The sequence below is a fragment of the Mustela nivalis genome, assembly GCF_964662115.1.
Source record: "Mustela nivalis genome assembly, chromosome: X".
NCBI lineage: Eukaryota > Metazoa > Chordata > Mammalia > Carnivora > Mustelidae > Mustela > Mustela nivalis.
Window position 1 is genome coordinate 116,609,884 of NC_139040.1, and position 27,907 is coordinate 116,637,790.

Genomic DNA, 27,907 nt, shown 5'->3' on the forward strand with positions numbered 1-27,907 from the left:
AACTCGCTGAGCCACCCAGGCGCCCCCAAATTGCAAAATGTAATAAAAATATTTATTTTAAGATGTTTAAGAATATATGAGATAATTCTATGTAAAAGATGTGTTCTTTGCTACTCTTGACACATGGAGTCTTCAATGAGCTATAATTTATTATAGTACAAATTGTTCCCAAACTAAAGATGCTATTTTGATAGAAAAGGCTTAGGCAAACCTGTTCATATCTATAATATAGAGGGTTTTATGATGATCAGAGCCCTATTAATTCTGTTGCTCCAAATTCAGAAGCACTCCAAATATCACTGCTGATTGTGTCTTCAGAACAAATGCTCCTTTACAGATACTTAATATCATACAATATATACTGATGAGGGAGGAAGTTATGAACCTTGCTTGTCAAAATAAGTTTTACTATGAAATGTTAGTTTTGATGAAGGTTATTTAAGTTTAATGATCCAGGGGAAAATACGTCAGGAGTACTTTGGAAATGTGTCTCTAAATACAAGGGTATTAGGTTTTCTAAATGAACAAACATAATTTTATCCTCTGTTCGGATCCTGCAAACTTATTTCCACAAACAATAGTAACTTAAAAATAAACCTTCCCTCTCTCAGTAGTGCTGCTATTGCCAGTGTAGGGGCCTGCATCATTTCAGTCGTCATCTTTGTCCCACCAGATCTCTCCCTGTGTTCATTATTCTGGCTGTTTACACTGCCTCAGATTATTGAATCATAAAATCTTTAAATTAACCTGGCAATTTCCCACTGGTCCGTTCTGAGCTGTGATCCGTATACTTTCTCAAATCAGAAATTAAGGAAGAGCCCCCCCCCCTTCTAAACTATCTTAATTTGGAAAAAATAGTATAGTTAACATCATTAAAGTGTGGAATAATCTGATCAAGATATATTTTTAAGAAAAAATGGTATTTGAGATCTTTTTCTCCTAAAAGTTTATCTCCTGTGTCAGATGGAAGATGATGTGCTTTGAAGTAAGTCATATATTTCAGCATTTATGCCCAGCGGTATTCACTGTGTAGAAGACTGTTAGAATATCTTGAAAAGGGGAGAAAGTTGTGTCTCTCACTGACAAAATCACCTCCATGGATATTTGAGCTTTCATTTTAAGAATAAGTCACCTAAAGCTCAACTTTACTTTGATAATTACCATGTAATTATCACCTCAAGTATTTTTGGGAAGTGAAGAAAGGACTGGAACAGAAAGGGAATAAAGATTGATCAAATAAATTCAGTAGCATATACTCCTACACTCCAGAAAATTACAAATGATAAAATTACAAATGATAAGAAGTCAACTTCGTGATGAATAACCTTTAAAAAAATGACTCTAATAACTAAGAAGAGTTCAAAATTGAAATTTACTCTATAGGTCATTTGTAGTGAGAAAGGTGTTGAATTTGTACCTCAGGGTAATTTTTAGCACTTTTAAGAAAGACCTGCCTGATGCTTTTTGGGTGAAAATGATGATAATAGCACCAGAGGAACATGTATTATTAGATTTTAATCCAGTACTTCATACTGACTATTTTAAAAGACATCACTAAAATTTCATTTTGTCAGAAGTTTAAAGAACAATGAGTTCCTTATGAGATGAATCAGAAAACTAAAAAGAAGCTTCCTTGATTTTTCGGTGCAACAAATTTACTAAATGCCTGATATATGCTGAACAATGAGCTGTTTTAGGGGCACAAAAATGAGTAAGATATAATTCCTGCCTTCCGTGAGTTCCAAAATTGCTAAATGTCAGAAGACAATTGAAAAATTTGACTACTTCTCAGCAGAAAAATCCGGTTCATGATAAAAACTCTTCAGAAAGTATGTGGCTTACTCAGGCCAGTGTCTACACACACAAAAGGCTGAACACCACACAGCTGTTGGTGCTGTCTTGGATAAACTTGTCCTTAAAGCCTCAGCTAGAAGAGGCTTACGTATATACTTGTTGCAGTATAATTTGGTATGTAAGGCCATGATAACAGGAGATATATATTCATTAACAGAGTCGAGAAATATTTCATGAGAACCTATGTCTGCCAGGTCCTGTTCCAAGCACCAAGGATGCAGAGAGAAACAAAACAAAGTGTCTGCCTTCACATAGCCTACATCTTAGTGAAGGCAACAGACAATAAATAGGGATACAAATAAACATATGTCAAGTTAGTATCAAGTGCCAGTTACAAAAACAGCTAGGCAAAAAAATTAGAAAGTCAAAGGTCCTAGGAATGGGGGGAGGCTATTTTAAGAAAAACTGGTTGGGGATACAAGCATTGGATTTAGTGATGGGGAAGCACTTTAATACTAGGTCTACATTCAGCACCTTACTGTAACACTAATGTTTTAAAACAAGACAATATAGGTAAGGGGATATTGAGCCTGAAGTGAACATTCTCATTAAGTTGTCAATAACTGAGAATAATGTATTGAGAGGAAAAATCTGAGTAAGAACTATGGGAGAAATGTACAAATAGTAATTACCAAATAGAAATGGATGAATCCTCACAATTGCAAGGACATATGTGCTGACACGATAAGGAATATATACGCCAAATGAATTCAGTAAATAAGTCTCAGAATACTTGAGAAACATGATATTTTGTTTCCTTCCCACAGATTTCACAAAGACTGGCAATTTTTTTTTCATGTTTCAGTGCTCATTTCTGAGGAGGAAACAGATGGATGGGGGTGGGGGCCTCAAAAGTGTTTTTGCAAATTACCTCACAATCAAACTTACAGCTGCTCAGAAAATAGAAGGTGAGATTTTAATATTCCATGTGTATATATACATATATATATATATATATATATATATACATACATTTTGGTATATGTATATGTATGTATATATATAGGTATATGTAAATTTGGGTGTATGTATGAATGTGTACATGGTATATGTATGAATGGTTATATAGTTATATGTAAATTTGGGTATGTGTATGTCAGAAATCACTATACTTCTAAAATACTTATGCTAGTACTTTAGAAATCAAGAAATAACCAGATAAAGCTCATATTTATATTATAATTAGCATAATTATAATATTATAAATATAAAATATCTTGAAGACTTAGGTACATTCCTTTAAAAGGTTGTATATAGAATGAACAATGCCCAGATTATCTTGCTGCTATGTTAACAATCAGGCTATAGAACAAAATTGTTGGGGACATCTCTCTCACCACTGATTCTCTGTTTATTTCCAGCACTGGCATTCCTTTCTATTAACAGGTAATTTCTAAAAACTTGCCTATTCAAAGTAGACATTGGGAATATGATTATAAAAAAAGGAAAAAAAAAACAATAAAAGTCCATTATACTTAAATTTTTAAAAAGATTCAGTATTTCAGGGCAATGCAGTTCTGAAGGTTACAATATACCAAGCAAGTATAAAACAGAACTCATAAATGTATGATATGGAAATGACATATTTGATCAGATCCTTTTTTTTTCCCTTTGACTCACTGCTTAGAAAAAACAAAATGAAACACATGGGTTTGGTTTAGCTTTTTCTATGAGATCCTGAACCAGATACATCCAGAGGAGTATTAGGGAAAAATAGTGACATGACACACTTTTGAAATTTTTGCTAACATGGGGCAGGGAGTGGAGACCAGGAATGGTTTCTAGTTCATAAAAAGGCATTTTCTTTCTTTTTAACAATATTTTATTGAGTACGCACGAGCAGTGGGAGTGGCAGGCAGAAGGAGAAGCTGGCTCTCAGGCCAATCAAGGAGCCTGATGTGGGGTTCAATCCCTGGACCCTAGGATCATGACCTGAGCTGAAGGCAGCCGGTTAACCAGCTGAGCCACCCAAGTGTCCCAAAAAGGCACTTTTTAATGCCTAAAAAGACCCTGATTAACATGTTTTATAAATAATTAAGTTATGCTAATTCTTAGATAGAGGTGATTGTGTTCTAGTGTATCCATCTTGTAAGATGGGATAATGTTCATTTTTAAAAACTAATTCTGTTTGGTCATGATGTAAACCCTTCATCTTTATCCTAAGGGCACTGAGCTCAACATGTGATAAAACAGAGAGTGAGTGACTACAACAGTAGAATTATAACATTATTAAAATACAAAATAGAGAGTTACAACTTCCCCCCACATCATGAGCATGTGAATAAACATTTTCATTTTGAGAACAAATTAAGGAGAAAAGGCTCTCCAAACTCTAACTGCCTAAGGTGAAATTTCAAGAATTGCAAGATAAATCCAACAAAGATTGTGGGAAGTACAAGAAAGATTCAGTTCCCTTATTAATAATAAAATATTTTATCAAGTGTTCTCTATACTTGTTTTGTCATTTCCTTGTATTCATATTCTTGCTTTGGACAAACTGTTCCTTTACTCCCAAGTGTCAAAAAACCCCCACAAGATTATTTATAAAAGCATATTAAGTGTTCATTTAGTGTGCTCAAGCAAATTTATAAAGTTGCACAATTTTGTGTTTAAAAATATCTGGAGGGGCGCCTGGGTGGCTCAGTGGGTTAAGCCTCTGCCTTCGGCTCAGGTCATGATCCCGGGGTCCTGGGATGGAGCCCTGCATCGGGCTCTCTGCTCAGTGGGGAGCCCGCTTCCCTTCCTCTCTCTCTGCCTTCCTCTCTCTCTGCCTGCCTCTCGGCCTACTTGTGATCTCTCTCTGTCAAATAAATTAAAAAATAAATAAATAAATAAAATTAAAAAAAAAATCTGGATACTGGGGGCGCCTGGGTGGATCAGTCAGTTAAGTGTCTGACTCTTGGTTTCAGCTCAGGTCATGATTTCAGAGCCCCACCTGGGGCTCTCCTCTCATTGTGGAGCCTGCCTAAAACTTTCTTTTTCCCTCTTCCTCTGCCCCTCCCCACCCTGTTCTCTTGCTCCATCTCTCTCTCAAATAAATAAATAAATCTTAAAAAAAAAAAACAGGATACCAATTTTTTTGGAGACACACAAAGAAAGGTAAATGGGCTAAGAGCCCAAAGTACATAAAAGGAATATGTATTGCCAGCAAACACTTAAATAGCACTTATAATTGAAAAGGCACTGTTCTAAGCCCTTTATGTGTGTTCATTTGCTCTTCACTATAGTCCATTGGGTAGAGATGGTTATTATGACCATTTTTAAAAGGGGCCAATACCTGGCATAAAGAGGTCCAGTTCTATAGCCAAGGTCACACAGCTAGTAAGTGCGAGAGCTAGGATTTGGACAGTCTGGTTCCAAAGTCTATGCTCTTAATCACTGTTATGCTGCCTCTCCCTAGTTGTTGTCAAGTTATATATGTCATGTGCACTGCCTATGGAAGACCTGTGAAAAGGAAAAATCTGAATCTTAAATCCAATTTCTGTAAGTCTAGAAATGAGAGATGGGAAAGGAAGGAAAAGGAAGACATCAAATTCATAAAAGTTAAAGTGGAAACCTGGTGCAGAATGTTATAGATGACGGAGATATGTATATATGTAAAAATATATATATATTTCTTCCTCCCCTCCAACAGCCCCAAATAACCATGTTGCCATTTAATCACTTGGCAGTATAATCTTGTCCAGTGATAGAAGAAATATGACAAAAAGAAATACTAATTTTGCTTAGGACTGAATAATTGAGATGGATGTTGTGCCATAAATGCTCAGCACTTGGAAATGTCAGGGTTTTTTTTGTAATTATCTTTTCTCCCCACCTGGAAATAAATTTGAAGACACATTCTTGAAATGGACTTTTGAAAAAAAAAATCTTTTTTTTTTTTTTTTTTTTTTTTACAGTGGATTTTCTTTTAAGGGTCTATATATGGATTCAGGCACATTTTTTGTAAACTCGATAAATAGTCAACAGGTTCATTTTGACCTTTAAAATGCTGTTCTCTGAAATTAGCTAAGGCTAGATGCAGCTATGCCTGAGTCCATTTTATTTTAAACTGATCGATCATGGTGACATTATTCTCTAACATTAATGTGGAAAGCTTAGAATTCTAAGCCTAACTGACTTTCTAAGTGCTTTGAAATTTAAGTAACATTTTACCTGTTCATATCATCAAGATGTTCAGCAGCAAAATAAAAGCTTTTGATTTTAGGATGACAGGCTTTGAATGCACTGCAAAAGGAAACAAAGTACACTTATTTTATTTCAAATTGGGAAACAAGTTAGAACCAATAATTTTTATGGGTAAAATTATCTCAACATCTAACCTGAGTTCACACATATAATGCTTTTGCCATGATGACAGAAATCAGTAAAAAACTCAATTTTCTGCCCACAAACTGCTTTCTTATTACCTCAATTTGAAAGCATTAGACAAGTAACCTATAATTTAAAAGCTAGAAATTAAAAAAAAAATAACCCTTCTTTTCTCTCCCTCTCCCCAAATAAAATCAACTTACTATTTCTTGCGGCATTCACTGGCTCTATCAATTTTAAATTCAGGCAGACTGATGAATCCTTCTGCTTTTTCATCCTAAAGAGGTAACACTCTTATTTAGGATATTATACACAAAGGGTTGAAGCTGATAATGCTATGTAACTATGCTGTAAAAATCTATCCTAATAAATCTGGTCATTTAATTTTTAAATTTGACATTTTTGAGATTATAGTCCCACTCTTATTTGTTATATTCTATTAAATTGAAGATATACTTTAAACATTTAGACCACTACAAATTAGGATATACACAAAAATTTTGAAAAATACTTCTTATATTAGAAATAGAAAATTCTTTAAACTGTCAAAGTGAAACATGTTTTATAAGTAATTTTCTCACCAGAATGCTTACATACTTTTATAACAGATAAAATAACTTCAGTCCACATTCACCATTCATAATTTTCTGTAATTTTTAATGTTCAGATGTAAAATACATCAAAGTTTACTAATTCAATTCCTTTTCTGCCTCTAAAAATGTCTTTTCTCAAACCTGAATTAAGTATGCTGTGTATTCAAGATTTTATAAATGAAATAAGTTAATTTGATCTTCAAATATCTACCTTCAAATATCTACCTATGAATGCTATATATATAAAAGTCATTTTCTACTTGAACAATTGAATGAAATGCATAAAATCCTCCTCCCTCTAATGTGGCAAGGAAAAATGAGACAGGAGAGTTATCCAAAATCTTATGTTAGATGTAAGTTATTCCAATTAGGTTAAGACTACCTTTGGCTAAATAATTTCATTTTTGTTTTCCTTTTCATGGTCACGACCAGGCTCCTCAGAATTTTACTCCTAAACTCTGATCTGTGGTGTTATCAGTTCATGGCTCCTTGTATATCAAGTTCAAGTGATACTATATCCCTATCTGCTATCTCAAAGAAAAAAAAATGCAGATTCTTAATTCTTTCAGTATGTATGTATAAATGTAAAACTTAATAAAAATCTGATATTACTGATAGTGACTGAAATGTATGTTATAAAAAAAGAGAGTTTATGACTTTTTCAAAATTTTTCAATATTTGAGTAGTTTTTTCTTACAACTTTGAGGTAAATGCAATAATTTCAAATCTCTTTTTCAATTTTGATGTCTGCTAGATCAATCTTGATATCTTTAACTTTAAAATTCTAAATTCTGAATGATTTAAAATATTTTTGGGATAGATAGTATCTTCCCCTAATGATGTGATGAGGGATTTTTACATTTCTCCTAAAAAAGCACGCTGGTATTCTTATTATGCAATGGAATTATTCATTCACTTCTCACAAGGCTAACACAGTAACAACTCTAAATGAAACTTAGCTACTGTTCAATATAAAAGAGTCTTATATTTTTTTCACTTACATTTTGAAAGAATATAATATAGCATACAGCAGACAAATCTGCAAGTGAACTTAAAGAGAAATGAAGACTATATTTTGATAACTTTTTGGTTGGCATACAAAACATATTTGATAGATGTTAAATGAAAGTATTGGAAAAATTGTTTTTTATATATAAAATAAGATACACTTAGTGAAATAGAAGGCTTTTTATGTAATTGTATGATTGATTGGCACAAATAATATCAAAAGCACAGAAAATAACTAAATCCTTCTATATAATATTGGCACTTATGTTGATAGCAAAATGTTACTTTAAGATTTTACAAATGAAATATGAGGTCAATTTGAAAAATATTACTAACAGCATATTACGGAGTACTGGGTGTATGCCAGGCATTGTTCTAAGCGGCTTTACATGAATTGATTCATTTCATCCATATGATAGCCCAGTGAGCTAGGTACTATTATTACTCTCCCTTTTTGTAGTTGAGGAAACTGATGCATCAAAACTCAGATGGGTTAAATCTATTCTCTTAACCATGAAAAACACAACTCCTCTAGACATTTTGTTATAGTAATAAGCAAAATTATGTTAAATTATATTTCAAAAATTAATCTTCAAATGCAAATTGATGAACGTCCTAACATTCATTTATTTAGCTAGTACACTCTATTAAACCATGTCCATTTTTTAAGAAAACAAGTTAACAATAGGAATTATTGTTAAAAAAAATCTTACTAAGGTGAACTGATAGATAACTATCACCAAAGAATGAAAATAAATGCAGAGACAAAGAAATGTCAACAAATAAGGTATACTGTTGCATATCTGTTGTGATAGGTGGTAGGTTATGATATAATTACTCTGGATAAATATCTGTTTACTGCAAATGAAACAGAAAATCATAAGAACAATTTAAATATACTATATACACTCCCCTTCCCTAACCCCTCAATTGGGCCAAATGAAATGAATACTTGCAGATTTTCAAAGCTAGTCTTCTAGTTCACGTTTTCTTTAAGAAAAACAAATTCAAGTGCTATTAATTTACTTAAATTATTAAAGAACTTTGTTCCTCCAAGAAAACAGAAAAAAAATTTAAAACCTCGAGCAAAACTGAGATATTTAAAAATCTATTTCAAATTCCATGTATAATCCTTCTAGTTAAGCTATCACTAGAATTAGTTTGGAATTTTGAATTAGATACACAGAATTTTATCTGTGTTGTATTTTTAGATATGTTGCCACATTTGAATAATTGAGACAACTCTTTCCATAACCCTAAAATGCAATCATTTTAAGAAGGCAGATTAAAAAATAACTAGTGGAACTCTCCTGAATTGAAATTAAGGTGGTTATATGATTTTAAAATTTAAGTCCCCAAATGGTGGTTCTTTGGGTTAAAGACAGAAAATGGATGAGAAAACAAAGTGTGCTTTGTCTTACCTCCTCATTAATATACCAGTATAGGGATGCATCCTTTAGGACAAACCAATATTTCTTCCATTTCTGTGAAAAATAACTCTTTGCATCTTTCTTTTTCCAAAGCCAACCTTCACAGTCACCCCGGCCAAGATCTTTGCAAGAAATCCGTCTTTTGCTCTTGCCAGCTATAGGACCTAAAAGATCATAGTAGGTAAAAATGCTCTTTAAATTTCATACAAGTGTGAAGGTAGAAGATTAGTCTATAGCTCATAAAGATAAGTCTGGGTACTTAATAACCTTAAAAATTCTTATTTTTACATTGTATCAGAATATGGAAAATATGGAATATGGAAAACTCTATGGAAATCTTCAGTACCTTTCCCCCCACCTAAGTGACATGCAAAGGAATCAGGAGTGTGTAATCCCAGTCTCAAAACCCATTGAGACCTCTTATTGTAAATGGTACCCCTTCATCATAATTGACTTGAAAGAGAAGCTGGTCTTGGCAGCTCTTGCTAGGGGGTTGTGATCTTCCAAACCACCATGGGCTCAGGCAAGAGAGGATGCGTGAAGTATGCTGGTGATTATCACGGTGCAAAATAAACAGCTATAGATTTCATTTCATTTCTTTTTCCTACCTTTGTTTTTCTTCTTGGATTTGTGCTGCAGTGAGGACTGCTGAAATGTCTGAAATCCAAGGAAGGGAAGAATGTTATTTGACACTCAGGGTACCATCCACAGTGCTAGCATGCTGTACAGAACTCTCCAGAGCTGAACAATGACTCTCAACTCAGGCCAGAGAAAGCATTTTCTTTCTCCAAAGACTCAAATGAAACAGAAAAACTCAAAACAAATTCATATAGATCATGTCATTTAACTTTCTAATCTACCATGAAGCAGGAGAAGATATGATCATTGTCTTTCTTTTATAGGCAGAGAATGCAGGGCACAAAGCAGTGGTAAAACTCAGGGCTCTTACATATATATATTTATACATATATATATGCATATACATACATGTGTGTGTGTAGTACTACTTTTTACCCCTTTTAAAAAACGGGTTTATTGTGCTTTCCCAGGCCATATCTCATTTGGTTCTCACAAGGGCTTATGAAGTAGTCAGGCAAATAGGACTTTCACTTGTTACTTTGAAGTTCATTCCCTTCCATAAGCCACCAGCACTTGAGTGAATGTTTTCTTGTCACACTTCTGTTACTAGGACTAGGAAGTCATCTTCGTGTAAGTGATGTCAGTACCTCATCTCCAATGATCTTCATTTCTCTCCTCAGATACCAATGCCCATGACCGGGTTTGTTATCTTAAGCACACCCCAATCACTGCCTCTATTACTGACACTTTATGTAGCCCAACAGCTCCAACCCAGTCATTTTTAGAAAATCTTCACTGAGGCATCCAGTTTGTCGACCTTACCACCCTTTAGTGTCTTTTTTTCTCACTCAGTTTTCATGCGACATTAAAATCATTATGTTGAGCTATATGCTCTCTTTGTCATACTTGTCTAGCTAAACAACCATCTCAGCTAAACCCATCTGCTAAATGTCTTAAGAGAAAAACCCACATCTGTATTAACTGGTCTAGCTTTCAGTGACTATAAATCATTGGTTCTAGTCAGTCTACTAAGCTACATTTTTGTTCACTGGTATAATGAGGTTAATTATGCTCATGTGATTAGCTAGCTAACAGGGTACAGAGATAGCATGTGTAATTTAAATTCACAGATATGCCTTCAAAACGACTTTTAGGTAACAAAATCTTCCTCTTTACAACGGTATGCCTGTAAGGGGTAATTGGATTTTGCCTACATAATATTTGCTGGTCTCGGTTTCATGCAATACATTTGTATTTTGTGACATACTTTTTTATTTGGTTTCTTTGTTCACAAAATAACATTCTACTTATATAGCAATTTTCTTGTTTTGTGTATGATTTACTTAATTCTCATGAATGTGGTATTACAGATGGATACCAGTCCTAAAGATAAGGATCAGATAATTTGCTGATGTATAGTGTAATCCAGAAATAATCACCCTCAAAGCAATAGAAACATGTCTATACGTGGTATGTGTGTGTTGACAAAACTTTGCAGGATACATGGCTACAGAAATTCATAATAAATTTTGTAGAGAAAACAAAAGATAAAACCTGTTATGCTGTATTGATTTTCCTAAGTGCACTCTGTTTCACAATAAGAGCTCAAATAATAACTCAGGCTAGTGTACTCAAGTATAGGTAATTTACATCGAGTTATTTTCCCTAAATTGGTTTGTCTGTCAGATTACTGATTGTTTTTTTCCCTTTTGTGTTTCCAGAAGGACTCATAATAATCTTACAGTTCATTATTCTTAAAAAATGATAAAGATGGGGGTGGTTTGTTTTTAGGGAGCTACATGTATAATAGACAACTCAAAAGAATTAAGTTATATAAGGTACCTCCTATGCCTTTTGCATGTTATTCCTTAGATTAAAATCTACACAAAACCATATTTTATGCTCTCCAGGCTTCTTTTTTAATGAGAATGATTTTCTTTCCCCATAGATGTGTTTTCATACCATGAATGCAGAGTGTAATCAGTGCACATCCTGTTGAAACTCAGGAACTCTTAGGCACACAATATAGATTTATCCAACATTCAAAGAAGCAAAGCCATAGATGTCCTTTCTAAATACTACAATGAAATTATCTTAAGAGAGATTTTATAATTTTTCCATATGACATGACATTTTGTAAAATAAGAAAATGAATTGAACTACAGTTGAAACTTGAACAACGTGGGATGTTAGGAGCACCAACCCTATGACTTTTTACTCCCCCCAAAACTTAACTACTAATAGCCTACTGTTGGCCGGAAGTCTTCTTGATACTGTGAACAGTTGATTAACATATGTTTTGTATGTTATATATATTATGTCCTGTATACTTCCAATAATACTTTTTATTATTTTTCAGTATTTCTAGGTGATGTAGTTTATCTGTGAGTTTTTTCAAATTTTCACAAATCTCTAAAAATTTTTCGAATATATTTATTGAACAAAATCTACACGTAAGTGGACCCATGCAGTTCACATAGAAGTGGATAACCTGTGTTGTTCAAGGGTCAATTGTACATGCTTTTGAAAATAATAGGAAAAGCAGTGAAAACTACAGTTAAGGAAATAGGGCTCTAGAAGAGAGTTAACATACACGGCTTCAGGCTGCTGTCTCAGAGCGGCCTGCTTGCAAACTTGGTCTCACTTATCATCTGGGAATTTGGCTGGTGAACAGTTCCCTATGCTGACATGAGCTTCACTAAGCAACAAGACTGTTTTGCTCACCCAGGGCCTAAACACCTGTTTTTTTGGGGGAATCTAGAATTTTTGTAGTTGCTAGACAGAGGATGTCTCTATGACCAATACAATAAAAGCCTTCGGTGCTGAGTCTTTAATGGGCTTCCCTGGGCAGAGACACTATACACGTGACTGCATTTTTGCTGCTTGGATGAGAATGTATTCTGCATGATCTGTCACAAGGAGAAAGTATAGGAAGCTTGCACATAGATTTCTCCACGTCCCATAGGTGTCTTTTTTCCTTACTGCTCTGACTATACCTCCTTGCTGTGTCACTGTAGTAAATCTTAGCTGTGGGTAGAACTACATGCTGAGTCTTACGAGTCTTTCTAGTGGATCACAGAACATGTGGGTGATCTTGCGGAACCCTGAAAAAGGCTCATATTCAAAAGAGTCTTACAAATTTATATTAAAAATTGTTCATTGTTCATATGTATAAATAATCTCCTGACAGTGAAGGTTTCCTCATGTCATCAGCAACAGGGTGATTAAGCACTCCTGAGGTGCAAATCTATAATTCTGTGGAGTCTTTTCTAGTAGAACTGATGGGATTATTCATTCTGAATGACAAATATTTAATTGATGTCACTTTTTTTCAGTTTCTAATGATATCATGAAAATTTTCACAGAAGCAAGACATTAAGAACAGCCCATGACTATAATGGCTAACGCAGCAGATCATATAAGGTGCTATGACTGAAAAAAAAAAAAAGAGAGAGAGGCCTGAAATCTTTGCTTTCATGATGAATGCTTTTCTCACGACAGTGGAAATTTACAATATATTTTATTTTTGTGTTTTTCTTATTAGCTTCAGATCATCCTTCTTCCAGTTTCATGCTCAAGTATATCCTTTAAAAGTTCTTTCATAACAGTCTGTGTGAATAGCAAACTCTTCTAGATTTTTATGTTTGAAAACATAAAAATCCTTCACTCTTGAACAATAACTTAGTTGGGCATAGACTACTGAGTTGAAAATCATTTTCCTTCAGCAATTCGAATAGATCACTTTATTTTCTTTTGACATTTATTGCTACTGTGAAGACATCTGTGGCTACTCTGTCATTTGCAGAAGTTGTCTTTAGTCTCCCAGTAGCTTTTAAAATATTTTTATCTTTATTTCTGATATTCTGCAATTGTACCATGAAGTTTCTAGGTTATATTTCTTTTAAATAATCCTATTTCATATTCATTGTGTGTCTTTGAAGATATTATTTTTCAAATTCTGAACATTCCCAGGCAATATGTCTTCAAGTGTTCTTCTTAAGCAGTCTCTTTTCTCCCCTCTAGACCTATGTTGACATCTCTCAATTTATCAAACATGTATCTTTCATATTTTTTATCCTCTCATATTTCTGCAATGCTTTTTAGGTAAATTCATTCTGATGTCTTCTAATTTCCTGATTCTCTCTCTTATTGCATCCAGTTTTGGGTTTGTGCTATTTAAAGAGTGTTTATTTCACTGACTATATTTTACATATCCAGGATGTCAAGTTGGTATTGGCTCTTTTGAAAATCCACTGTTCTTAGTCATCCTGTTATTATTTTAAAATTAATTTTAAGCGCTTTTGTGGATTTTCCATAATTTGTATTTAGTAAGGAAAGAATCACTCAAGTACAAGTCATAGTTCTGGTCAGTGGCTGTTTTTATTCAAGTTCCTTTTTCATGGGTGAGCAAGCTCTTCTTGCTTTCCCAGTTGGTTTCACCCAGCAAAGTCAATCCTCAGTTTCCTGCCATGGCTGCAGGCCATTTGTTCCCTGATATCCATTACAGTGGACTCCCAGCCCTCTTTACTTCTTTCTGGACTCAGAGCCTACCAGGTATGTGGCTTTAGTTCCCATTTATCACTGAGAAATTTTGTTCTTTTTTCTGGTCCTTGGAGGCTAGATATTGCTTTTGACCATGATCATAACATTTTATGTGTTTGGAGTAGGATGGGTGTGTGAGTGTTTGTGTCCGTGTGTGCATATTTAAAGCATAAGTTCATAATGCTTATTGACCACCATAAATAGATTCCCTTTGTAAGCATTTGTGATGATTAACTGCCTTTAAAATGTATTTTTACCTTATTTCCTAAATTATCATTTAATAAAATCTTTCTTCTTAAAAAGATTTATTTATTGGGGCACCTGGGTGGCTCAATTGTTAAGCGTTTGCCTTCCGCTCAAGTCATGATCCCAGGGTCCTGGGATTGAGCCATGCTTTGGGCCCCCTGCTCAGCAGGAAGCCTGCATCTCCCTCTCCCATTCCCCTTGCTTGTGTTCCCTCTCTCGCTGTATATCTCTCTGTCAAATAAATAAAATCTTTTTAAAAAACTAAAGATTTATTTATTTATTGAGAGAGAGAGCATGAGACAGTGCACGAGCAGGGGAAAGGGCAGAGGGAGAGATATCCTCAAGAAGATTCCCCACTGACTGAGGAGCATGATGTGGGGCTGGATTCCAGGACCCTGCAATCATGACCTGAGCTGAAACCAAAATGCCTAACTGACTGAACCACCCAGGTGCCCCTCAGTAAAATCTTTTTAATGCCCTCACTAATACTTTCTGTTTATTGTAGTGAGCAACTGGACAAAAGTTCTTTGAACTTTCTCCCTAAGAATGTCTACAAGCTCTGATCTTTGGTAATGTATGACTTCATATTGTTAGCCAGGACTTCTTGACTGAGCTTCAGGTTTCCTAACTCAATAGACTGAATGTGTACAAAACTAAGCTTATGATATCCACCACCTGTCATCTAATCTGCTCCTCTTCCGGTCTTCTATACTTAGTAAATAGCAATTCCATTCCCCCTACCCCGACAGGAGTTCCCACCCAGAATCCTGAAGTCAACCTTAACACTCTTCTTACATCCCACAGCCAGCTCATCAGCAAGCTATATCAGCTCTGTCTTAAATATATGTTTACAACATGACTTTTTCTTACTGCCTCTACTAGTAGCACCCTGGTCTGAGCTACCATTGTCCTTTACCTGGATTGCTGAAATATTTCTTCACTGTCCTACCTGTCTCTGCTCTTACCTTCTTTATTTTTAATACAAGAGCCTGAGTGATCTTGTTAAAATATGATTTGAATCATGTCATTCCTCTACACAAAACTTTCAACTGGATTCTCATCCCACTTTGAATTTGAATGCCAAAATCCTTGCAATGGCCTTGAAGGCCATATGGCTTGGCCCCTTTGCCTCCTATCCCTACCCTTGCTAACTTTGTTCCAGTCACACTTGCTATAGCTGGAGCATACGAGGGCCCATTTTATGCCCTTTAGTTTTGCTATTCCCTTTGTTTGAGATGTTCTTTGCCCACATGTTGTTGTGGCTCACTCCCTTAACTTCTTCAGATCATAACTCAAATGCTTCCTTTTTAGTAAATTCTTCCCAGGCTTCCCTATCTAAAATTGTTATTCTCATTGCTCTCAATACTTCCTGTTTCCCTTCCCAGCTTTATTTCTCTCCTTAGCATTCAGCATTACTGAAAGTACTTATATTTCTTGATTACTACCCAGCTTTCCCTCCAAATATAAATGGCGTGAAAGAGGAATTCTGTTTATTTTATACACTGCTTCATCTTGTGCTAGAACAGGGTCTAGTGCAGAGGAAGTGCTCAACAAATACTGGTTGAGTGAATGGAAGTTGAGCAAACCGTCAGCAAAGAGCATAGGATATAGTCTTAATCGGGCAATGGTTTTAACCTGAAGAAGTCCTTCAGCAGGGGAAATAAACAAGTCAGGTTTCTGTTCTCCAGTAATCCACATATAGGTCTGTTCTGAGTAGGTCGTTTCTTCTGGTAGGTAAGAAATATTTCTTTATATCCCTTTTACTTTAGTGCTACTTGCACTGAGACAGTCTTAAGGCACTTAATAGTTTAAATTGAATTCAAGATGTGGCTGGCAAAAGGACATTAAATCTGTGTCAAAAGATATATGTGCAAATAATAATATGATGAATTATGAATGGGTGCGTTGAAATCATAATTCTACCCATAAAAATAGAATGTGCTAAAATAAAAGGCCATTATGAAAGTATTGTTGATCCTCTACTTAATCATGGCAATGCATGCAACAGTATTCTGTTTGGCTATAAAAGATCCCTTTTTCAGACATTTGCCTGAAAAGACCATTTATCTTTTATTTTGTCCACAGATGTTCTGTTCAAACTCTATTCCCCCCTCTTTTAGATGAGGAAGTGTGGGGGAGGGTAATTTGGGTCATTCTTATCCTGAAACTTTCAGAAGCACTTATTTTAATTGTGGAAGAAAATGACAGTTTCTGTGTTACATTTTGAAAGCTCAGCTACTATTAAATTCTTCTCAAGTTGCAAATTGCCACACTTATGGAAAAATTTGCAATCAAAATACTCTCTTGTTGCAATATAGCAACTTCCTCTTACTGTAATTTTCTGCAAAGTCCCAACATTTCTGACTAGAAATGACTAGTCAAACCAATAGATTATTTTCTTACACATAAGAAAAGAAGGTGCTTAGCAATTTGAAACACTTGGGATAAATGATAGCTTCTTTCACATATTTGATTTTTAAATAAATAAATGTCTTTGAGATTTAAATATTTCACAAAGAAAAGGATTTTGCCTTACTTTCTCATTATTTCCTGCTAGCAGAAAAAAGGGCCTAAAAATGAGAAAGTGGGGGTAAGATGCTATTGGGACTAAATATTAAATCAAGAACTCAAAGGACGAATGGATAAGGAAGATGTGGTCCACATACACTATGGAGTATTATGCCTCCATCAGAAAGGATAAATACCCAACTTTTGTAGCAACATGGACGGGACTGGAAGAGATTATGCTGAGTGAGATAAGTCAAGCAGAGAGAGTCAATTATCATATGGTTTCACTTATTTATGGAGCATAACAAATAGCATGGAGGACATGGGGAATTAGAGAGGAAAAGGGAGTTGGGGGAAATTGGAAGGGGAGGTGAACTATGAGAGACTATGGACTCTGAAAAACAATCTGAGGGGTTTGAAGTGGCGGGGGGTGTGGGAGGTTGGGGTACCAGGTGGTGGGTATTATAGAGGGCACGGATTGTATAGAGCACTGGATGTGGTGCAAAAATAATGAATACTGTTATGCTGAAAATAAATTTAATTTAAAAAAAAGAACTCTTCCACTTATAAGACATAAGAGCTCAGAGCACAGAATTGAACAAGTGTCCTATTTGTGGTAGCCTGGTACATTCTGCTGCCTGGGAGAGCAACTGTGAAGTGAGTGGGATGGGGATGAGACACTGCGTGCCCACGGGGTCTCTGAGTAGAGTGGGGTGAGGTTGCTTGGGAGTCCATCAGTAAGGTTAACCTGTCTTTATATTGACTGAAAATGCTTCCACGGGCTCTCAAAAATTAGTCTGCTTTTAAAAATAATGAGCATGCTAATAAATAAGCTATCAAAGAATGGAAAGGCAGTAATTGGGAGGGTGGAATTTAGAGGTCAAGCTCATTAGGTGGGACAGAAGCGGTGTTTCATCAAAAGAATATCATATGTATCAGATTCTAAAGGAAGGAAGTGATTGAATTTTATGCAGGATTCCATAAGGTGGTTCCTCTTTTCCTATGGGGTGGTAAGGTAGGAAGAGTAATTAGTGGTGAGTAGTTGAGAAGGGTAACAAGAATCACCATGCTTCGGGGGATGCCTGGGTGGGTGGCTCAGTTGGTGAAGCATCTGCCTTCAGCTCACGTCATGATCCCAGGGTAATGGGATTGAGTCCTGTGCTGGCACCCTGCTCTGTGGGGAGTCTGGTTCTCCCTCTGCCCCTCCCCTGCTGGTGTTCTATCTCTCGCTCTCTCAAATAAATCAGTAAAATCTAAAAAAAAAATCACCACTCTTGTGAAACAGGAACTGCCATTCTTGGATCATAATAAAGATCATTTATAGAGGGCTTCTCTGTCAAGCATAGTATTAGGGACTTTACATCAGTTATTGACCTTCAATCCTACAATAAATCTTGAAAGTACTTATCATTTACCCCATTTTAAAGAAGAGAAAATTGAGACACAGAATGTATAAACAGCTCACTCAGGACCACACAGATAGTGGCAGAGTTAAAATTCAGTCCCAGGTCTGTCGATCCCAAAACCTGTTCTCCTAATCACTCTGTTCAATCCTGCCTCCCAAATAAGTATTCTGTAGTCATAGTAACAATGTGAGAGTAAAGAAAAACTGCTTGTGATATGATGACTTCTACTTATGAAACCTCTCATGACATATGATGTAAGTACATGGCTATGTAGAAAGAAAGGATTCTAGGAAACAGAAAGATACTAACGGTAACACTTTATTATTAATGGATATCCAAACTGGAAACATTTTGTCAATTTTTAATTTTCATGCTTTGTCAATTTTATTTTAACTAACAGCTTGTATTGCTGTGTGGATTAAACTAAAGATTTGCATGTTTTTTGGGGGGACGTTAATCATACTATCTTCATGAGAGGAGCTCTCATGTTAACATTTTAATTTTGCAAATTAGATAGAAACTAAGGTACAGAAAGGTAATAAGGCTCTGCCAAGTTAGACAAGGACGAGACTGCAATCACATTTTATTCAAGCCTCTTAACAGTGTTAACTGAACTCAGTCTAATTAAAAAACCCTATGTCAATACTGATGAGGGAATCAGTGATCCAAATAAGGCAAGCCTGCCTCTCCACTAATTCTTTATACAGGAGAAATCTCTTGGAGATGATTCATGGTGTTATGCAATTTTTCACCTGATATGCAGCTGATTATTATGCAATGTCTTAAAATTACTTGGTTCACTTTCTCAAGATGTGGTTCCTAACTACTGTATTAGTTTCTGTGAAGGCAGAAGCCATCTGCTCTAGCTCACCAGGGTATACTCAGCTCCTACTACAGGACCTGACATATAATTATTTATTGAAAGCATGAATCAAACAGTTCCCGACCACATTTGTGTGCAGGACACCGAGGCTATGCGTTACAGCGTCTTGTATACAGTCTGTCAGCATATCCTGTCCACTCTCTCTTCAAAACATATCTAGAGTCCAACCCCTTCTGGCCACTTCCACTTTAGGGCCCAGGGCTAAGCCACTATCATCTCTCACTGGAATCGAGCAGATCCTCTCTCCTCTCTCTGCTTCCACACTTACGTCAGCCCCTTCAGTTTATTCGCAACACACCAGCTGGAATGACACATTTCGAATGTCTGTGCTTCAGCAAGAATGGAATGCTTGGTGCTGCAGCAACCCTGGGGTAGGAATCAGGAGACCTGACTTCTAGATCTTCATATTCCAGCTCTATGATTGCGGTCAAGTCTCTGAACTACTCTTGACCTCCATTTCTTCATCTGCAACATCAGGGATTTGGACCAAATGCTCTGAAAATATCTCACAGATCACTAATTGTACATGATTCTGACATAAAATGATGGGGGAAATGGCTATCCAATTATTGATGTTTTGTAATTATATATACCACAGTCGGCGTCAGTCTTAACACTTAATGGTAGATTATTCATTGGAAGACGCTTAAGTTTACGCTTGAGCTCCACCATGTATGGAAATAACTTTTCGTCAGCCACATTAGATACAGCTATTTTTGGGTGCTTGACTAATGTGTACAATTAACATAGATCTTGCATGAGACAGAGGCAGAAAGTCTAAACAGGTGAAAAGCAGAACCAGGGCAGTTCCTGCTCTTGATGCTTCTATTTGACAAGCTGTCAACGTCTGGGTGTCAGAGAAATCAGGGTAGGCTTGCCCATCTTTTGTGACAAAGAAACGTTCATGACTGGGAAAAACAGGGAACAAGATTTTCCTTCTGAAGACTACTCAATAACAAGGAAATTAGATGTAAAAGAAAATAGAGAAATAAATAATATAAAAATAATCACCTCTATGAAGAACTCATAAAACCTAAGAATCTCAAATGAGACCACTGTATATGGCATGATAATGCTGTCAGCAACGACATGACTGAATTATAATTATTGAAAAATTTCCCTGGCTATTAACTTACTGGCTTTGCTTAGAAGAATATGAAACTAACAGCTTTTTCTGGATACCTTTATATTTAGGTTTGTTGCTCTGATACATTGTACAAATTTTCTCATCATGAAACTTGCCATGTCAGTGTAATTCATTTCAAGAATGCTAGCTTTTATCTAAATAGCTTTATGGCTAAAAGTATGTTTATATCAAGCTTTTATTCTGAGATTTTTGCTTTTAGAGAGTAGACAAATTCTCCAAGACAACAACTTCAAATGTTTCTACATCTGCTAGTTTTGCTGCAGTTTTCTTGATCTGGAGATTTTCTTTTCTTACAAAAATCTTTCAAAGGGAAGACTGGATAAAAATAAAAGATAAATTTAGAAGGTTTTTAAAGTCACTTTATATGCAATTCATTTTATAATGTAATAATTGAGAAAGATAAACCATACTCTTTCTTCTCTTCCATTCTGAAACATCTAGTGGGACATGATTTTGAGATTAAGAAAGCAATACTGTTTTTATCTAACAGAAGGGAAAAAAGGACTTGGTGGGAAGTTATTTTTTTTTTTTAAATTCTGTGTTTGCAGCAGGAATCAAATCATCATTATGCTATCAATTTAGATGGCATTTTCCAAAGTCCTCTCTGAAGTGCCATGCTCATCTTGTAAATGAGAAAACTGAGTAAGAGAGAGAAAGCAATTTATGCAATCTCAGATACGAAAAATTAGATTTCTACAGGGCCTGATGTGTGCTAACACTTTTCCCGAACTGGTTGCCTTAAATGCACCTAGATGAGGTTGGACTTGATCTCAGCCCGGTGCTGTGGACATTTGGGGAGTACAGTTGGAGGAAAGATACTAAGAATATCAGTGAGCTGCCGTATTGCCAGACTCTGCATCAGATGCTCCACATACACCATTATCACAGAGAGTCAAAGCTCTTACTCAATTGCAAAAACATGTGTGGGTGGGGGAACACAAAGGAGCAGAAAACACAGTAACCTTAAAAATACTTTTATAGCAAACCAAGAAGTGGATTTCACATGGATGTTTCTCACAGCTGACATCTGATAAAAAAGGAGGTTGTGATACTAAAACTCAACTACATGAAGGATCGGTTCAGCAACTGGCTAAGGTAACATGGTCAACGTGTTGGCCTTGTGGTACTCCTCCTCAGAGTACACAAAGGAATTCTTTAAGGAATTGGTGAATGTGTTGTATTAAGTGGAAACCTCTTTATGTAAATTAGATGTGTTATCCTAATTATTGCTTCTCTCAGTCAATCTCTTGATTGAAGGTAGATAAATGATAGTTGGAAGTTATATTTTCCAATATGTGTTTTGGAAAACTAAGCCAGTGTGCTGTAGGATGATACCTTCAGAGAGATACACTGTACCTTGAGGCCACTCCAGATTTATGATCATTTAGAATTTTTCACTTGACCACTGATTCTCATGCTGACTGTCACTAGAGAATTTGCAAAGCAGATTTAACATAGTAGGTACCTACAGTGGCCACATAAAGGAAACATCAATGTAGTGGCTTCCTGTTGTGTCAACTTAGCAAAGCAGGGAACTATGTGTCTCAGAATTCCCTTCTCTGTATGGTTCTAGCTAGGGCGGTCCACAAATCAATTTGCATGAATTTTGGAGAACACAAGGGAGGAGGCAGCCTGGTGCTCTGAAGGCTGGCACAGGAAGTCACCCAGCGCCACAGCTCACACACATTGTCACTGCTCTGCAGCTGGGCCCGCAACTTGGGCTCTCCCAAGTCCCAGACCAAGAGTCTGTGAACTTCCACAGTGGAAGGCACCATCTGCGTTGCTAAAGTTGGAGGCAGGGTTCCAGTTTGGACTCATGGGTTCAAGTTTATCTTGCTCTCCCTGGCTTCACATCCAGATTTTCTTCATGGCCACTGGCTCTGCTGAAGCATCTTAACCAGCTCCTTAACTGAGTGGGATCTATTCTTCCATATTACTTAGTGCTTCTTCTTCCCTGATTAGACCCCAACTGATACACTCATTAATGCCCAAAGAGGACACATGTTTTAGTCCTAGAAAGCTTTCTGACTTGCTCATCAGAAAGTAAATTCCCCTCCATGTAGATATATTAATTTTTTTCCACATGGCATTAAGGATAATTACTATGTGCCCAGCAGAGTGGAAAAAAAAAACTTTATACACAATGTATGATTTACCTGTGAAATAGCTAGGTTAAGTAAGTAAGTATTATCATCTTTTTACTGATGAGAAACTGAGGTTCAGAAATGTGTTTTGTTTATACAGCTTCCTTCAAGCTCATGTTGTAGAAGTACAGCATGATTCTCGGCCGTCTAAATTGTAGAAAAGGCAATTCTCTTCTTTAATGCTGAGCCCTTTTACTCAGAGGTGGTTGGATACAAGAACCACTATCTCAAGGCCACTCCAAATTTATGACAATAAAATAAAGATAAGAACATAACTTAATCTCCCATTTCTTACAGCAGGAAAGGTTGCATCCAGTTAGTTTAAAATTATTTATATATTAAGAAAAGGAACTGAAATACTGATCTATTTCTCAACATTCCAGATGGTTTTGGGTTCAGGTCTGTTAAGATCCTGTTCTTGGCCTAACCTTGTTATTTGCAGTGATGTTAAAAAACAGATTTAGCAATACCATTTAGAACTGAGACTCTAGGGGCACTGGGTGGCTCAGTCGTTAAGCCTCTGCCTTCGGCTCAGGTTATGATCCCAGGGTCCTAGGATCGAGCCCCACCTCGGGCTCCCTGCTTAGCAGGAAGACTGCTTCTCCCTCCCCCACTCCCCCTGCTTATGTTCCTTTTCTGTCAAATAAATGAATAAAATCTTAAAAAAAAAAAAAAAGAACTGGGACTCTAGGTTGAGTTTGTGTACTTTGGCCCACTGCCAGTTGCTGTCTGAGCCGAAAGCCAATGAAGGGTCCACGGAGGCTACAAACAATTTAACACTGTTCTTGGAAAAGTTTTCTGCAAGAAACTAGAATGTAAAGTAGTCATTAACTTTGCCCTAAACTTCATTCTCATATAAGATATGGGCCAAGAGACACAGACATGGAGTTAAGAGGAATCTTTGTATGACATTTAGGTATACAGCAAATCATTAGACTTGTACTGTGGAATCAGGATGTGCTAAAACAGTCCAAGGGGTAATATATTTTGGAGTTGGGTGAAGAAAATAATGTGATATAGATTATAATTCTTCAGTCGGAAGAGGCTTTAAAGAGTTCTAGGGGTAAAATAGTTTTATCTGGATTTTCATTAAACTTGAGATGTTTGATTTAATGAGTTATGGTGGTGAAATAATGTGGTTAAGATGATTATGGGAGCAAAAAATGCCTACTGCCAACAGAATATGAAGATATTTTTCTGAGGCTATAAAGCTGGAAGACATAGGCCTATGATATGAGAGAATGAGGCTTCTTTGATCTCAGTGATCAAGGAAAGTATGTCCCCAAATATTGACCTATCAAAGTATGTCCCCAAATATTGACCTTAATAACCAAGCCAAAGACTTCTCATCACAATTTAGTTTCCATTTTATTTTTTCACAGGGAACAAGGAATTAGTAATCATATTCAAACTTAATAAATTTCAACTTAATAAATTCCTAATTTAATTCTTTTGAGTCCTGTTTTGCATGATGCCTCAGTAATGAAGCCAGATTTTGTGTTTTGCTTCCTGGCAGCCATTATCTAACCAGGAACTAGCTGAATGAAACCCATATTTGTTCAAACATGAAATGGAAAAGACGGGCTTCAGTCTAAAGTAGGGCGTCTTAACAGTTTTTGAGTGTGGCCCCCTAAGACACACCAACAGATTCCACGGCCCATTGGTCCCCACTTTATGACTGTGTAAGTACTGTTGGGTATGGATGATTCAGAGTGTCATTTCTGGAAAATTGTGAGTGATACGAATCACAACATGCTACACGGTAAAAGCAAGCAACCTCAAACAAACGAAAACCAGAAGTGATGAAGTATAATGGTAGTCTATAATGAAAACGAAACAGCAACTGAAAACTACAGATAACTTAAAACAAACCCTAATGACATATCATTATAGCGTTCCTCCTGAAAATGGTGGGAACCTGAACCATCTACACTTGTGCTTGTGCAGTAAGAGTGTGACTGCACTGTCAATTGCATGGATACTAGACTTTTTGGAGAAATAGTAAACTAGAATATTTGGTAAACTGTATTAATGCATTATTTTATAATTATTCAATTGATAGCTTCTTAAAATCAATAGTAGATTATTAGTAAGCAGTATCTAGTCACAGATGAAAATGAAAATCTGTGTATTTATGATGTCTCATTTGCACATAAGAATCAAAAAAAGGACTTCATTTCTGCATCAAGTTTCACCTATTAGGAACACTTTGCCAAAGATAACCTATATGTGGAGAGTCACTGCTCCAGTAAAATGGCCCAATAGGAATTATTTTCACGATATGCAGGGGTTTACTAAATTTGACATTAACACTCTAGAAACAATCAAGTCATCCATAGGAATCAGAGAGTACATACAAATATGAATACAATAATGTTTACGATGGATATCCAACATGTCTGCAGGCATCCTGATCAAGAGAAACATCACATCACAGTGTACTATGGCTGTTCTCCAAGTAGGTAAATTCAAAATGCAGAAAAAGTGGTTGTTATAAATAACAGGTCAGAGATGGATTTTTTAGCCACTAAAATTTAGTTTCATCTTACTGTCATTGATCCTGAAACAATGGAGCCAAGTTGAGTAGCGATTAGACAAACCAACCTTCATGACTAGATAAATTTAATTATAAATGTTTATGTCCTGAAAAATACATCATATTTTGCATCATTGTGGTAATAATAGCTCTGTCTTCTCTAATTGATGGTAAAATACTTATGAGTAGAAATGGCTTTATTCACCTACAGATAGGAAATTTGGAGCCAGACTGCTTGAACTCACATTTCAGAGTGAGTTTGAAATGTGAGTTTTCCTTACTTGCCACAGAAAGCTACTTTCTAGCTGTGTGACCACAAGTAAGGCAAACTGTGTATTTCGGTTCTGCAAAACAGATATAATAACAGTAGCAATCTCACAAGGTCAATTTGAGGATTCAGTGAGATAATGTGTATAAATGTTTAGCAATAGGAATTTAGTAAGCAATCAACAAAAGTCAGCTACTATTAACAGCAACACTTGCAATATTATTATTAGTTAATATATATTCCACAGCACTTAGACTGGGCTTTACGGATGGTCGAAACTACTAGAACTGCTATTTAAATTATGGTTTCTGTTTTTTTTTTTTTTTTTTTTGAGAGACAATGTAGTATGCAAAGAGGCAGACTGCTAATGTTCAAAACCCAGCTCTAGGGCACCTGGGTGGCTCAGTGGGTTAAGCCGCTGCCTTCGGCTCAGGTCATGATCTCAGGGTCCTGGGATCGAGTCCCGCATCAGGCTCTCTGCTCAGCAGGGAGCCTGCTTCCTTCGCTCTCTCTGCCTGCCTCTCTGCCTACTTGTGATCTCTCTCTGTCAAATAAACAAATAAAAACTTAAAAAAAAAACCCAGCTCTATCACTTACTATTTATTTAATCCATATGCCTCAGCTTCCTAATCTATAAAATGGGGTTAACACTAGCACCTTCTTCATAGGGCTGTTATGAGGATGAAATGAGTTAAGATTTGTAAATTACTTAAAAGAGTATCTGTTTCATAATGTTCGTCTACTTGTAAAATTTTAAAAATGTCTTTTAACGGCTCCCCACCTCCTTCTTCCAGGGGTTTCACCAAAAATACCTTCACAAGTTGATGGGGATAGCTAAAAGTATTTATAAGAAGTAGAACAACAACTGAATGTTTGCCTTTATATCCTAAATAACTAAGACAAACCACATAAGTGTTAGAATGCTATGAAAAGAGTATCCAGATTTTTGAACACCTACTCTAAATCTGTTTTGAATAAGCCATCTAAAATTACATTAATCAGTTTATGAAAGTATACCTGCATGTTGCCTGGATTCATAATCAAATTTTGCTTGTTTCGGCATCTCAGCATATATAGCATATAGCATATAATTCTGTTTATGAATTTAGCTTAACAGCTTTAATGTGAGAACAAGTTGTCATATGTGTATCTTATTAAGAAAAAAGAAGACCTGAATCCAAACATTCTTTACCTAAAAACCTTCATCACTACATTTGAATTTCTGTCTCCCTTTCTCTCCCTGCAACGCTCCCTCCCTCCTTCTCTCTCTCTCTCTCTCTCTCACACACACACACACACACACACACACACACACACACACACACACCTGCTGCCTGCCTTTTCTTCCTATGCTCTCAAGGTCAGATGAGGGCTTTGGCAGCTAACAACTCCTGCATTTTCAGACAGAGAAACAGTGAGTAGGTAAAATAAAATTATTGTCTTTTGAAAAATACCCTAACATGCTTGGCTGACAGGTATATCGTGACCTCCTTAGTGAGATGGCAGTGATAGAAAGAAAGCAAGTATGAGCTGGAACTGAAACTGAGCTGCAGTAGAGGAGGCGAGGTGGGGACTGATGGGGAGCTAATCCTCTTGCTCTAGTCGCATCTGTAAAGCAGAGAAGTCTTGTAAATCACCCTGATTAAAGGTGCAAACTGGGACCTGCTATGATAGGAAGCCCAACATGGTAAGTGTAAGTTACCAGGTACTTCCAATACCCTTTTAAATGGGTGGGTAGCCAGTGGTAGGTTGCACATGGTCTGTCTTCTGTAGCAGTAAACCAAGCCAGATGCTCCTTGACAGAACTGCCAGTATGGGCAGGGTTCCGATTATTGGAGTGAAATGGAATGTTAATCGATAAACCAAGGAAGAATTTAGTTATATTGACTAGATAAACATGACAGAAGATATTCAGTGTCTGAGGGCTCTCCCCAGGCACATGGGACACTGAGCCTATTATAATAAGTTCCTGGCGATTTCCACTATGATTACATTCCAACTGAAGGCCTGTTCGGGTTGGGCACAGCATGGAGGTAGCTGTTTGCAGGCTGAGGACATCAACTGAGAGATGGTGGGAATGACAGTGAGTTCCTGTCACATTCACTCACTTATTCATTTCTTTGTCTTATATTTACTGAACATTTATAAGATACTATACCTATATTAGGTGTTGAAATAGAGTGCTGAACAAAATGGAAAAACTTTCCTTTCTTGTCATGAACATGGACATGTCCTCCCTACTATGTATAAGGGAGAAAGACATTAAACAGATAATCACATAAATAAGTCTATAATTACAAACCATAAAAAAAGTTTTGAAGAAAATATAGAGGGTGCTAACAGACTTAAACAGGAGAAGCTGATTTAGTTTAGAGGGCAGTGGTCGGGCAAAGCCCTTCTGTAATTTCAGGTTTAGATGAGAGTCAGCTGGGGGTAAAAAGGGGTAAAAGCA

The 27,907-nt window shown here is 36.2% G+C and overlaps 1 protein-coding gene across 5 annotated transcripts in view; it reads right to left on the bottom strand.

The window, feature by feature from the left end:
* The window catches only part of CNKSR2 (connector enhancer of kinase suppressor of Ras 2), a 282,671-nt gene that overhangs the window by 53,523 nt on the left and 201,241 nt on the right, over positions 1 to 27,907 (bottom strand). For all 5 annotated transcript variants that reach the window (XM_082718290.1, XM_082718292.1, XM_082718291.1 and 2 more), the window contains 4 exons: positions 9,805 to 9,853; positions 9,188 to 9,360; positions 6,369 to 6,442; positions 6,010 to 6,081 (listed from right to left, as the gene is read on the bottom strand). In XM_082718290.1, coding sequence (XP_082574416.1) covers positions 6,010 to 6,081; positions 6,369 to 6,442; positions 9,188 to 9,360; positions 9,805 to 9,853 — 368 coding nt within the window. The remainder of the gene's footprint in view (positions 1 to 6,009; positions 6,082 to 6,368; positions 6,443 to 9,187; positions 9,361 to 9,804; positions 9,854 to 27,907) is intronic.